Source organism: Erpetoichthys calabaricus, chromosome 6 (assembly GCF_900747795.2).
Source record: "Erpetoichthys calabaricus chromosome 6, fErpCal1.3, whole genome shotgun sequence".
NCBI lineage: Eukaryota > Metazoa > Chordata > Cladistia > Polypteriformes > Polypteridae > Erpetoichthys > Erpetoichthys calabaricus.
The window spans coordinates 24,574,812-24,588,338 of record NC_041399.2 but is presented as its reverse complement, the minus strand read 5'-3'; the positions used below and the strand labels follow the sequence as shown (position 1 = coordinate 24,588,338).

Genomic DNA, 13,527 nt, shown 5'->3' with positions numbered 1-13,527 from the left:
TATCCTCTCGCGAGATGAGAATTTAAAACGGAAGTACTGTATCTCTAAATGGAGCTAAACTCGATTTGGACGGAAAGGCGAAAACTTGCGTGCTTTGGGCATTTAATCGTATGCGTCTGCTTTTGCAATGGAGTGGCCTAAGGAGTAACACGCGGTATAAGTTTTATTATTTTAAGTATGTTTGGTAAATTAGAAGCAGACCCTATGTGTTTGCACGTTTAAAAGTCCTACAAAGGATGTTTGTTCCACGTGTGTCTGTGCAGTACTTTATTGATCCCCCATCGTTTAAATGATCTATTCTCATTATGTGTGTGCGTGAAGGTTTTTTTTTTTTTTTAAACTCTGAAGCAAAGTAATGATTATCAATTTCATGTACCCATTGCCACGTTTTAGTAGTATCATTATGTGTTTATATTCCTATCAAAAATGCCTGCTGTCAAAGTAGTTTGAAAGTGTTGCACACACAGGTTATATTAGTTTGATCAAAGTGTTAAAAGTATTTGTCTAGTGCTAAAAATATTGTGGACAGAATGGATTCAGTTACAAAGGAGGGAAATAAACCGTAAAACAAAAGAGCTATATAATTTATTCATTGATAGATAATCTCATTTTATTCTCAGACATTTTAATTTTGGAAAAATATTTGGATTGTTTCGTTCATTTCATGACTCTTTTAGATAACTTGCTATCTTTAAAAGGACTGCTCGAAGTTACTGCACTGGATGGAATTGTGTTTATTACATTGCAGGCTTTCCGTTTTTATAGACACCCCTGCAGCTGCTGGTGGAATGACATTTCATACTATGGGTGACTTTTCCCAGACTGATGCAATCTGTCAGCACCATTACATAGATTCCTTTCGAATTTGCTGTCCCCACGACCAGTACTTTCTTGAAATGGCACACAACTTTTCATAACGTTTGGGAGATCTTTATTTCTGCTGGGACCGATCGACCAGTCGCATACAAAACGTCATGTGTTTTTTGCAGTTAGGTGTTGCAGCAGAGATGGTAAGCACTGCCCTTATGTGTTGTCAAGAACAAGTGAACAGGTTAACCTCCTTATGTGGAGCTGCAGATGTACTGGTCTTTGGGATGTTTTTTCTGCACCGAAGTGGCACTGCAAACTCGATTCCAGGTCTGGATGTTAGGTTTGAGACTGTCCCCCCACTGTAACGCTTGTACGATCTGCCTGGTGGCTTGCATGTGCAGTTTTACCAACGGCTGTATTTCACGCGGCACACAAGAAGTCAGCTGTAACTTGATCTGCCTCATTTCTTCCCCATTTTCATGTGCCAGAAACTCAGCTGGTGTCCGCACCCCCAAGCTAATGGACTTTAGCAGATGAAGAAGCATTGATGCAACTGCAGAGGCAGCAGTCTCTCAACTGTCTTCTTCCATGTACTGATACTGTAAAAAGCACTCCAGATTGCGGATCTCAGCCTCCAGACTCTCCAGCAACTGCTCAGAAGAGCCAAACAGGTCCATTACAGTCTCCACAACACTTAGCACTTGCCAAAATCGGACAGTAGGTCTTCTTTTTCGTCCTGCTTCTGGCAGTAATCGAGCATCAGGACTGAGTTATGGAATGGATCCGCTTGCTGTTTACATAGCTCATTGAGGTGACTTGCTGTTCTTAAAAGGACACCTTGCCTTTGCCACAGTAGATGGAATTCTGTTTGCGACATTGTAGGCTTGTCATTTTTATAGGTTCCCCTGCCTCTAGTGATGGAATCACAACTCATACTATGGTTGACTTATCCCTGGCTTATGCAACGTGACCGTTCCATTAAAAATTCTGTTGACCAGGTGGTTTCCTGGAGGAAATAGAAGAGACAGAAGGATTAAAGCTATATAATTTATTATTCGGTAATAATCTCATTTTATTTATGAACTTTCGTAGACTTTTCAAACTTATATATAGTTAAATAATTCGCTGGTGATTTTTTTTCGTACCAGGAATGCCATCAACACAATAATACGTGAGTGTGGATGAATCTTCTGGAGGTTATGGATCGTTTGCAGGAGTCTGGGAGAAGGAATGAATTTCAGAGGGGCTCCTAGAGATTTAGGATAACTGCATATAGTGTTGCAAATCTTGGACTGTGAAAGTAAATTTCAGGTTCATTGTCATATGAGTACAATAAGAGTCTTATTTCGTGGATACTGATCGTTGCCTAATATGTTTCTCAAATCCGTGGACCGCTGGATGCCCCAGTTGACTTGTTCATGGTCACACAGCACCCTTAGCAGAATTTGAACTCTCAACCTCAGTGTTTGAATTCCTAGGCCCAAAGCCTTAACCAGTACACCATACTCCCTGCCTTCACCTACTCTGAACCCTTCCAATTCCATATCAGCCTTAAATGATTCATCCTGAAAACCTGAACCAAACAAGAATGTTAGAAGAACGTGCATCACAGATTTTCTGAAGTATAGATTTACTTTTACCTTGAAGTGTGGTGAGCGTTGGCGATTATTTGTTATGTGTTGTGGCAATTCCAAATGAAAGTAGAAAGCCTTCAGCTATAAAGACATTTGGAGACCAAGCATGTGACTTACAGCTGTAAATTGTACGCCTTTTTAAAATGGAAAAAAATTGTATTCTTAAGGCTTCTCAAAAACCCATCAAGCATATTTTTACACCAAACCAGCAGGAATTCTGGGCATCGTCCTTTTGCATATGTTATTGCCAAATATAAGAACATGCACTTAATTGCAGAACATCTCATCTTGCCTTGAGCATGAGTCACGTGCAGTGAAATCAAGACAAGTCATCCTCCTGCAAACAAAAGCATACTGTTTCTGTGCTCTCGTCATTAGGCCCTGACTTTGATAAATTTAGTGAAATTCAAGCAAAGGTCATATATCAGCAGACAAGTGGACATTACATTTAATTTAGTATTAAATCAAGTTACTTTTGGATGAGTACCATGCATGTTTGATTTATTTTATGCACTGTATTTAAATGTTGAATATGCATGTACTTTTAGTTAATGTATGCCATTTAGTGTAAAATGATAATTTTCATTAAAATTTCTGTTAATAAAGGATCAGCACTGAATAAAAATAGACAAAATTGGGTCCCAGTGACAAAGGTTCAGAACCACTGATCTACAGTACTACATCTTATACTACAATAGAAATAAGAATCCTTCATCAGGTACCCTCATGCAGTTCTCGGCACAACTGGTTGTCAAGTAGCTTTTTACCTATGTATAATCACTGTTGGTTTGGACATGTGCAGTGGAGAGATGCAGAGTGTATTGGGAGAAGGATGCTAAGGATAGTGCTGCCAGGTAAGAGGAAAAGAGCAAGGCCTAAGAGGAGGTTTATGGATGTGGTGAGAGAGGACATGCAGGTGATGGGTGTAACAGAACAAGATGCAGAGAACAGAAAAATATGGAAGAAGATGATCCGCTGTGGCAACCCCTAACGGGAGTAGCCGAAAGAAGAAGATAATCACTGTCCCTTAAACTAGTGGGGCAAGTGCCAGTGGTTTTGAAGTATGTTATAGAATGGAGGATTGAGAAAAGTGACTGTGTAGGATGCTGACGTCTTCAGTAATATGAGTAGTCTTTGTAAGGCAATGTGCGTAATATACAATGTGAATGTCCTGAGCCTACTTTTCCACTCTGTGCAGGCAATATAGTTCTGAACTGAGTATAAGTTGAAATATTTTAAGAGGTGACATTTGTTTTGAGGGGGGGGATATATGTACAATGTTTGTGTTATTTACATTTTGTTTAAAAAAAAATTTGAATATCATTAATTTACTCTGCTATATTACAAAAATAGTGACAAATATTTTTTTAATAATTGTCCTGTGTCTTTATTTTAAACAATTTTTTTTTAAACACTATGTTTTAATTTTTCAGCTAATCCAGCTTTAAAGAATTTCACTTTTACAATCTTTGATTACTGAGAAAACTGGTGAATGGAAGGTTCTACAGTACTGTATATGCACTTATTTCATTGTGGTGCTCTTAATTGAAATGTATAGTCACAATATCAAGGGTAGTAAGTTCAGTTGTGAATTTTGTGGTTATTATGAACCTCTAAGTAGTTTTAACTTGGACATTTTTAAATTCTTTATTTATAGGAATGCACCCTGAAACACTGTATATTATAATTTATTAGATTCCTAATATTTCTCTTTTCTTATGGTATTGTGATGTAGTGGGAAGCAAGAACTGCATGCCTTATCAATCTCTGCTTTTAGGTTTGAATTTTGTGTCTGGTTGCTGTTTGTGTGTAGTGTGCATGTTTAAATTTAACTATCTGACGTACGCAGCATTGCCCGGGAATATTTGTAGATTGGTTTATTTATTTTATTTTAAAATGGTGACTCCCTTGTCATTGCTAGTTGTTCCATCTGTCATCCACACTGGCTGTCTGTCTGTTAATGTCTATGCTCTCATAAGTCAAGAATATTTTTTTGGGTCTGATTGGATTACAGAATTGTGGTAACTCCTTGCCGTGTTGCAACCATGAAGGCTATCATGTCTGACTTGTCCTCTTAGTTCAAGGTGGAGAGTTCATAGTATTTAACATTATGAAGAAAAGCTGACAAAACAGGAGATGAACAACAGCACTTTGATTCTCCTTGTAGCACTTACACTCTTGATCAAACCTCACCCAACACCCCCCTGTAAAAGCACAAAATCTTTCTTTTTATATTACAGTAGATAGTACTAGGGTGTTGTGCCCTGTTAGCCATTGTGGATGTAGTGAGAAGTGCAGCAAAATTACACCTTTTACTGTATTGGCTAACTAAAAGATCTTTTTAGCTAGCCAATAAAAGGTGTTATTTTGCTTGACTTCTCATTATTACAATAGAAGCAGCACATGGATGTTTCACTTGCTCTAAGCCAGCAGGTGGCACTGGTGTGCACATTGTAGTACACAGGAGAAATAAATCCTCTAGGACAAAAGTGGTGAAAATTTTGGGTTGCAAGGTAGTCTCTTGTCCGTATGCTACTAGAGAGCAACTATGCAAAATTTGGTCCAAATTGGTCAAAGGGTGTCAGACCGCATAGGGTGTACACAGGTGAACTTTGTTTTGTGTGGTTGGCATTGCCATTTATGTCATCTGTTTTACACCTTCTTGGTAAATTTTTCATGAAAACCATGTGCTGATGCATGTTAATATGTGATTTATACTGGGCTTTTTATCCGTTTGTTTGTTTTTTTATATAAAAAAACAAAGTGATTCTAGTAAAATATTTCTTTCATTGTAAAGAGTTTTCAGAGCTGTGCTGGATCATTCAGACACTTTCCTGTGTGAATGCTTTAAATTCAGATGTAATGGTATATTTTCTGTGTCTCATCTTTTTGAGGAGCATATTTCTTAACTCAAATGGTGATGCTGGGAGTGTTGTCAAAGCAGCAGTGGTGCCATGCTTCATGAATCTGCTAGAAATTTAAAATGTTTTGTGATGTGTCTATATGACAGCCTACAGTAAATCTTCCTGTATTCATATACATTAACTTTAAGTTACAATGTGTTTCTATTGCTTTATAAAGCTTGATGTGATAATGCATCTTGTGGAACCTGCTTGGTAATATAAAACCAATTAATGCATGTGTTCATTCTGTTTACAAGGAGTTTAAAAGTTAATGTCTTCAAATAACACAGTTCCAGCTAATTCAGTTGGTAATCTGGTGATATATATGGCAATGTCTAAGAGGTATATGCTATCTAAGCCTACCTTCTGTGAAGAAATGGGCCTTGTCCTGAAGCTAGAAGATGCATTCAGCAGAGGAGCAGCTCAGACATGTTTATTTAGTTATTATCGCCCTTTGTTCGAGCTCTGCTGTTGACATTTATATCAAAGTTTGACTCAGTATTTTATATAGTGTCTTTCTGTAGACTCATGTACTATATGATAATGCAGTGTATTGCATATTCCAGTAGCAAATCTACTGTATATATTGAACTTAAATAAAATGTGGCAATTGATTTTAAAGAGCATGGACAAAGGTTCCATTCCTCTGTGCATGTTATTTGTTTTATTCCTTTTGTTACCAATTTTCTTTTGAAAATGGTGCTGAGGGCAGAACCTGTTCTGCAGTGTTTGATTTGGGGGGGGTGGGGGTTGGAGCATATGGGAGCAACTCTGGCAGAGTTTTAATGTGTCACAGGGCATACCTGTGCATTCATCCTTGCATTATCTCGTATACTAAGAAAATGTAGTGTTTCCAACATATTTGTTGCACCTGTCTTTGAGTAGTGGATGGAAATACAAGAAAACGCATCCAAGAACAGAGAGAGTGTGCATTCTCCACACAAATGCAGGGAACGCCAGTCTCCTATTAGCTGAAAGGCCGTGAGGTTAACCATTTTAATTATACTGACCATGTGAACTCATTAATGTACCTCCTACAGTAAAGCAGATGGAGAAAATAAGTGTCAGGGCAGAGCTATGTCAGTGTGTTTTGCAAACTGCAAAAGAGATGAACATGCAAATTAATTTATATATATATATATATATATATATATAATATATAATTTTTAATTGTAAGCCCTTCTCAGGCAAACCTGTACAATGTACCCTAAGTTCTTGTCAATAAGCCGCGGCTTATCTAAGGAAAAAAGTTGTGAAAATGAAAAAATAGAATATCGGCTTATACATAAGTCCGGCTTATACATCCATCGCGGGGGTTGCGTTCCAGAGCCACCCGCGAAATAAGAATATCCGCGAAGTAGAAACCATATGTTTATATGGTTATTTTTATATTGTCATGCTTGGGTCACAGATTTGCGCAGAAACACAGGAGGTTGTAGAGAGACAGGAACGTTATTCAAACACTGCAAACAAACATTTGTCTCTTTCAAAAGTTTAAACTGTGCTCCATGACAAGACAGATGACAGTTCAGTCTCACAATTAAAAGAATGCAAACATATCTTCCTCTTCAAAGGAAGAAACAAATCAATATGTCTGTTTGGCTTTTAAGTATGCGAAGCACCGCGGCACAAAGCTGTTGAAGGCGGCAGCTCACACCCCCTCCGTCAGGAGCAGACAAAGAGAGGGAGAGGGAGAGTTTGTTTTTCAGTCAAAAATCAATACGTGCCCTTCGAGCTTTTAAGTATGCGAAGCACTGTGCAGCATGTCTTTTCAGGAATCAGCTTTACAAAAGATAGCAACGTGAAGATAATCTTTCAGCATTTTTAGACGAGCGTCTGTATCGTCTAGGTGTGCAAACAGCCCCCCTGCTCAATCCCCATACGTCAGGATCACAGATAGTCAGCGCAAGATTGACAGAAAAGTAAGCAATCTAGCTTCTCAGCCATCTGCCAATAGCGTCCCTTGTATGAAATCAACTGGGCAAACCAACTGAGGAAGCGTGTACCAGAAATTAAAAGACCCATTGTCCGCAGAAATCCGCGATATATATTTAAATATGCTTACATATAAAATCACAATTTAAATGACCGCTACGCGCTCGTGTTGACTTGGCGACGCCCAGAGCAGAAAGAACGCGCTCCAACCGCGCCATGCGGGGAGTGAGAGAGACGGCAATATCTCACACTCTCTCCCCCCTTAAAGAAATTAAATGGGCGCGAGTGAGACCACTGACCTCCCTCCCTTCTATTACTTATAGGTTATAGTATGTTCGGCTTATCCATGAGTCCGGCTTATCTATGATACGATTTTATTTTAAAAATTCGTATGATTTTTGGTCTCCGGCTAATACATGAGTCCGGCTTATAGACAAGAACTTAGGGTAGTTGTTTTACATTAATTTGTAATATTGTTAGAACATTAAAGCATTTTTCAAAATGAGAGGGGACTTACAAGTCCAGGAGTACATTTTTTGGAAGTTTGTACATCTGTTAAATTTTTCCAGGTTAAGTGCCAAAAGATTAAACCACTAGCAAGAGTTTGCCTCAGATTGAGAGTGCCCATATTACAGTTATGGACTATGTACAGTTGTGCTTGAAAGTTTGTGAACCCTTTAGAATTTTCTATATTTCTGCATAAATATGGCCTAAAACATCATCAGATTTTCACTCCAGTCCTAAAAGTAGATAAAGAGAAACCAGTTAAACAAATGAGACAAACATATTATACTTGGTCATTTATTTATTAAGGAAAATGATCGAGAATTACATATTTGTGAGTGGCAAAAGTATGTGAACCTCTAGGATTAGTTAGATTGAAAACACCCGACTCTAATTTCACCTTCAATCAATGGGATGACAATCAGGTGTGAGTGGGCACCCTGTGTTATTTAAAGAACAGGAATCTATCAAAGTCTGCTCTTCACAACACATGTTTGTGGAAGTGTATCATGGCACGAATAAAGGAGATTTCTGAGGACCTCTGAAAGAGTTGTTGATGCTCATCAGGCTGGAAAAGGTTACAAAACCATCTCTAAAGAGTTTGGACTCCACCAATCCACATCCAAATGGAATAAATTCAAGTCCATTGTTACCCTCCCCAGGAGTGGTCGACCAACAAAGATCACTCCAAGAGCAAGGCGTGTAATAGTCGGCGAGGTCACAAAGTACCCCAGGGTAACTTCTAAGCAACTGAAAGCCTCTCTCATATTGGTTCATGTTCATGAGTCCACCATCAGGAGAACACTGAACAACAATGGTGTGCATGGCAGGGTTGCAAGGAGTAAGCCACTGCTCTCCAAAAAAAACACTGCTGCTCGTCTGCAGTTTGCTAACGATCACGTGGACAAACTGAGGTTAGGCTATATGTATTTAAAATTAACTCCTTGCCTGACTGAACTCTATTTTTAGTATATTTTATATATGTTGGTTCTCCAACATCTGTTCACATAGGTCTGTTATCTTTTTGCAGTCACAGTGATGACTCCGAAAACAGACCAGAGTCACACCCTTCGTTTGAAAGGGCTCACGTGAATTAGCTGTTTATGCTTTACATGACAAGCAGCTTGAAGACTTGCAGAACTCTCTTCTTGGTATTTATTATTTGGCTGAAGCCTTTTTCCAACATTTGAGATACAATTTTTTGATTTGGAGCATATGTGCATGAATTGGCGTGCACATTGTCACATAGTGTGATTCATGGGATTTGGACCCATTGCCTGTGGCCAATGATGGGAAGGCCTACAGAGAAGTGATTTACCTAATGACTCGGTGGTGTCAGGACAACAATCTGATTCATAATGTCAACAAAACTAAGGAGCTGGTCATGGACTTAAGAATGCAGTCCACGCTTTTATCTATATCAGAGGTGATGCTGTTGAAAGAGTAAGTGATTTTAGATGTTTTGGAAGAGCTATCACTGGCAAACTGAAGTGGGCACAACACGGACATAGCACAATTCATCTTTTATCAAAAATGGCTCACCAGCAAAACTACATTCTTTGATATAAGATGGACGCTCTCAAAGAAATATTTTCATAAACTTCTGCAGGTGCATCATACTGCATCATAGTAGATATCTAATACATCAGTAGGGTGAAATACAAAATTCACATTTTAATGACAGAGAGTGCAGTGGTTAGTGTTGCTGCCTTAAAGCTCCAGGTTCTTGGGGTTTGTATCCTAGCAGGAGCACTGCCTGTGTGTTTTCCTCCAGGTACTCTCTGTCACATTCTTTAGACTTGCCTGTTGTTTTAATTGTGTTCTCCAGATTAAGTAAGTGTAGGTGTGTGCGGCAGTGTGTTCTATTCAGGGTTAGTTCTCGCCTTGTGCCCTGTACTGCTGGCATAGGTACTATAGCCAGTGCTCAACAGAGGCAGATTAGGAATTGCTTATAATACTTAACGAACGAAAGCCATATTATTAGCAACGCTTTATGAGGTGTAATAGAAGAACCTTCCACATTTTGATTTATTTGCAGTGCCGTTAAAAGATTTAACATTGGCAAAGTTGAATTCTTGAACTAAAATCTTGCTGCATCACTAGAAAAATAATAAATATGCGCCAACTATTTGGAGGACAGCGGTTTTAAAATTGTGTACAACTTTTCATAGTTATGGAATAGTTTGATAGGCTACGTGCCTGGAAACTGTCTATGAAGGTACTGTTGTAGTATCTGTCGCAGATACACGTTTTATCTGTGCTGGCTCCAGCGCCATTCAATCCCTGCCCTGCACCAGATAAAGAGCACGTCCGCTGTTACTTCGAGCTCATTTGCTACCACTGTGGCGCGTGCGTCATTGGTATCACAGTGCCGGGGTTGGACTTACGTTTTTATGCGGCCAATCAGAAACGGCAAATACCTCGTATTTTTAAAGGGACCGTTGTGCTTGTGTTCTTAGCGTGGGAAAAGTCCAATAAATTCGGCCGCGTCGGTGATTCGGTAAGAACTTTCTGTGTGACGTTTTAAAAGTCCGTGACATGAAAGATCGAGATTGTGTGTTGCAAGGGGAGGGCTGCTTCCCCATCACTCCGTTTCTTTACAAACTTATTGCAGTTTGGTTTGTTGTTTAAGAAGTGACGTCCTAGTGAATGGAAAGCAAATCATGAGGTGATTTTTTTTTTTTACTCTTAAATGATTTTTTTTTTAAGTCAGCAAAAGAATAGTAGTGAAATCGATCAGTACCATTGTCTGAAGATTCATTTGTTCATTTAGGATTCCTCACAGACCTGTTTAACATGCTGTGAAGTTAGCTGTGAGTGGCTGCTGTGTTCACTACATATCCTTTCTCCGTGTTCGGTCAGGGTGGCCCAGAATTCAGACCGTATGACTGACACAGGCAGCTTGGTGTACTCTTTGAGCGAATGAACACAATGGAGGAAGGAATGTTAACGTTACCCAAAGGAGACGCTTAGCAAATTCCAAAATCAGGAAATGTATTTGGTATCGTTCAGTTTTTTGTGTGATTCAGTGTTTTATGATTTTCCGTTTACATGACAAATAATTTTTAAAGAATATATTTTTAATGTTAAAACAAAAGTGTGGTTTCAGATGGAATAAAACAGCCTTTCAATACTTTACATATACAAAAAGTATACAGTTACAGTTAAATCCAGTACGACTGACACATGCAGCCTGTTGTACTATCTTAGTAACTGAGCTAAAAGGAGGAGGAAAGGAAAGTTAACATTAGTCAAAGGAGGGAGCTAACCAATTTTTTTTTTTTTGGCTGAGTGTTTGGTATCATTCATTGAGTTTTATTATATGTAATTAATTTGCAAGATCTGTCTTAAATATGACTAATGTTTTGGTAAGCTAACAAAGTTTTTTTTTTTTTTTTTGGTATCAATGATGACGTTTCAGTATACTTTTACGTGGTCTAGTCCAGAGGTTCCCAAACTGTTTGTAAGACAAGGCCCCCAAAGTACTTTGTCACCTGGTCAGCCCCCCCAATCTAACATAAACCCAGTGCTGCCAAATTATATTGGCTCTTTGTTTCTACCAAGAGCAGGCGCAAACCATGATTTTGGACAATAGCAAATTATTCTCTAAAACAAATGCTTAACTATGAAAGACTATAGTATGGATATGTGATCAAATATCACATGGTAACTGAACCCTTTTTTTGTTGACATGCTACTACCTCCAGGAATTGAAAAGTTTTGAAGTACCACCATATTTTTTTATCTTAAATTATTAACTATTGAAATATTACTCACAATTTAAGGTGCTATTTCTTTAAACTCCTCCCCCACCCCCCCAGTTGCATTTTGGAAATTTTAAAAATGATTGTTTTTTCACGTATATACCAAGTGCTTTTTTTTAGTGAAATTATTTTTTGTAATGTAAAAAGAGTAGTATGATTGGTTATGGAACAAAAATAATCTTTCAATACTCGGTACTTACTAACGTATAGAGTTTCTTTTGAATCCATATCAAATATACAACTTGTGTCAAAGAAAGAGGAAAATAACACACAGGTGGTTCCAAATCAATGTAAAGGCTGAGTGTCCTTCTTGGCTGTCCAGTTCTGCTTCTAGGCTCAATCTATTCCTATATTTATTTTTTAAGGAAAGATGAAGGTTACAGAATATTAGTGAGTCAACAGCGTTCCCGCTGTTGATTGATTAATACTATGCCCATAACACTAAAAACAAATATTAGATTAAGTCCATTTTATTATTAATAATTGTTAAAAGTGTTTCTTCTTAATTTTTTGTTCTTCACTAGTCTTGACAGTTTGTAAAATTTTGTTCTGATAGTGATGATTCAGGAAGCAAGTTTAGCAGAATTAAAAATATTGTAACATTGGTGTGTTGGACCAGTGACAGAGAGAGAGAGAAAAATGCGTTACAGGCTGCTAGTGTTGGGGTGTTTAAGTCGGCACTCACCTTTTGCAAAAATACTTAGGTGTTGGTGCCTTGTTCCTGACCACTCTTCATCTTGGTGTGGATAGGCTCAAAGAGGAGAGGAATAAGATGAAGCTATGACCTCGTACTCCACTAGCACATATTAGCATGGGTGGTGGGCATGGTGTAGAAGAACGAGATAGGGTGAGCAAGATGGGAGTGAAGATTTGCTGCAACAATACTGTAGTAGGAAATGGTAGAGTAGAACTGAAAATGTGACCTAGTATAGAAACTCTGATTAAACCACTGTATAACTTAAGGTCCTTTTTTTTCTTTTAAGACCTGCTTCCCAGCCTTCCTCCTGAGAACTGCAATACTAGTCTATAACTGCGGTGATACAGAACTACTTTCACGCAACAACTGCAGCACATTTTTAGTTATTTTATTTTTAAATTACTTCATACTGTTGTAAAATAATCTTAAAAATTGGAATGGATTTAATTTTTTTTTTTTGTATATACTGTAAGAACATCGACCTTGAAAAACCATGGTCAACTTACACTGGCTTGTTCAGTTGTTGTAAACTAGATGTTTGCTAGTTGAGGCTCTACCACTGACTGCCTCATTGTTTAATGCCTGCTGGCACTGAAATAGTTAACCCATTGTTCTTTAACTTATTCAAAGTGGCACAGAAGTTGTAAATGTCAGCTAAATACATACAAAAATGTGGCATTCTGGCATTGCAAAAATCTTACATTACAGTAGTTTCTTATTCAGTTTCATTGAGTTTAGGTTTGAAGTACAACCATTTACCTGTTGTTTAAGAATTAATATTCCTCATAATTAGACCAAATTTTTGTTAAGCAAGGTACACTTTCCTAATAGTGACTTGATCCCCGTTTCTGTGAATATTGCCCAAGTCCTTCAAGGCATGAACTTTGGAGTGGCTGAAAGTGTGGCACTGAAATGCTAGCCGATGATGAATGCAGTTTGTCCTGTAGCTGGTGCCAGTTAGTGGAGCTCTACTTTGGATTGAGACCCAACGAATGATGATGCCTCTGCATTAGTCGGAGTTCAGTATCATGTTCCTGAAACCACTTGTTAACTTTGTTAGTTTGGAGAAGTGGAATGTGTTCATTAAAAAATGATCAACTTTTCTGCTGGTAATTCTAAGAATTGTTGGGGTATTTTTCCGCTTTATTTTCCTTACCATTTTGTGAAGATAGTTGTTCCAAGCTATTAGACTTCTATCAAATTAACCAAATCACACTTATTTTAAGAAACAGAATAACACTATTTACTGATTGAATGAGCATCATTAAAACGGGATACAC

General features: G+C 38.1%; 1 protein-coding gene across 2 annotated transcripts in view; it reads left to right on the top strand.

Annotated features, from left to right (window-relative positions):
- The first annotated feature begins 41 nt into the window (after nt 1-41).
- mtrr (5-methyltetrahydrofolate-homocysteine methyltransferase reductase) overlaps nt 42-13,527 on the top strand; it is a 144,508-nt gene continuing 131,022 nt past the window's right edge. Inside the window, exon 1 of one of the 2 annotated variants that reach the window (XM_028803413.2) lies at nt 42-154. In XM_028803413.2, coding sequence (XP_028659246.2) covers nt 111-154 — 44 coding nt within the window. In that variant the 5' untranslated portion in view covers nt 42-110. Of the gene's footprint in view, nt 155-10,199; nt 10,287-13,527 lie in introns of those variants that run through there. The other variant, XM_028803415.2, reaches the window with a different exon arrangement.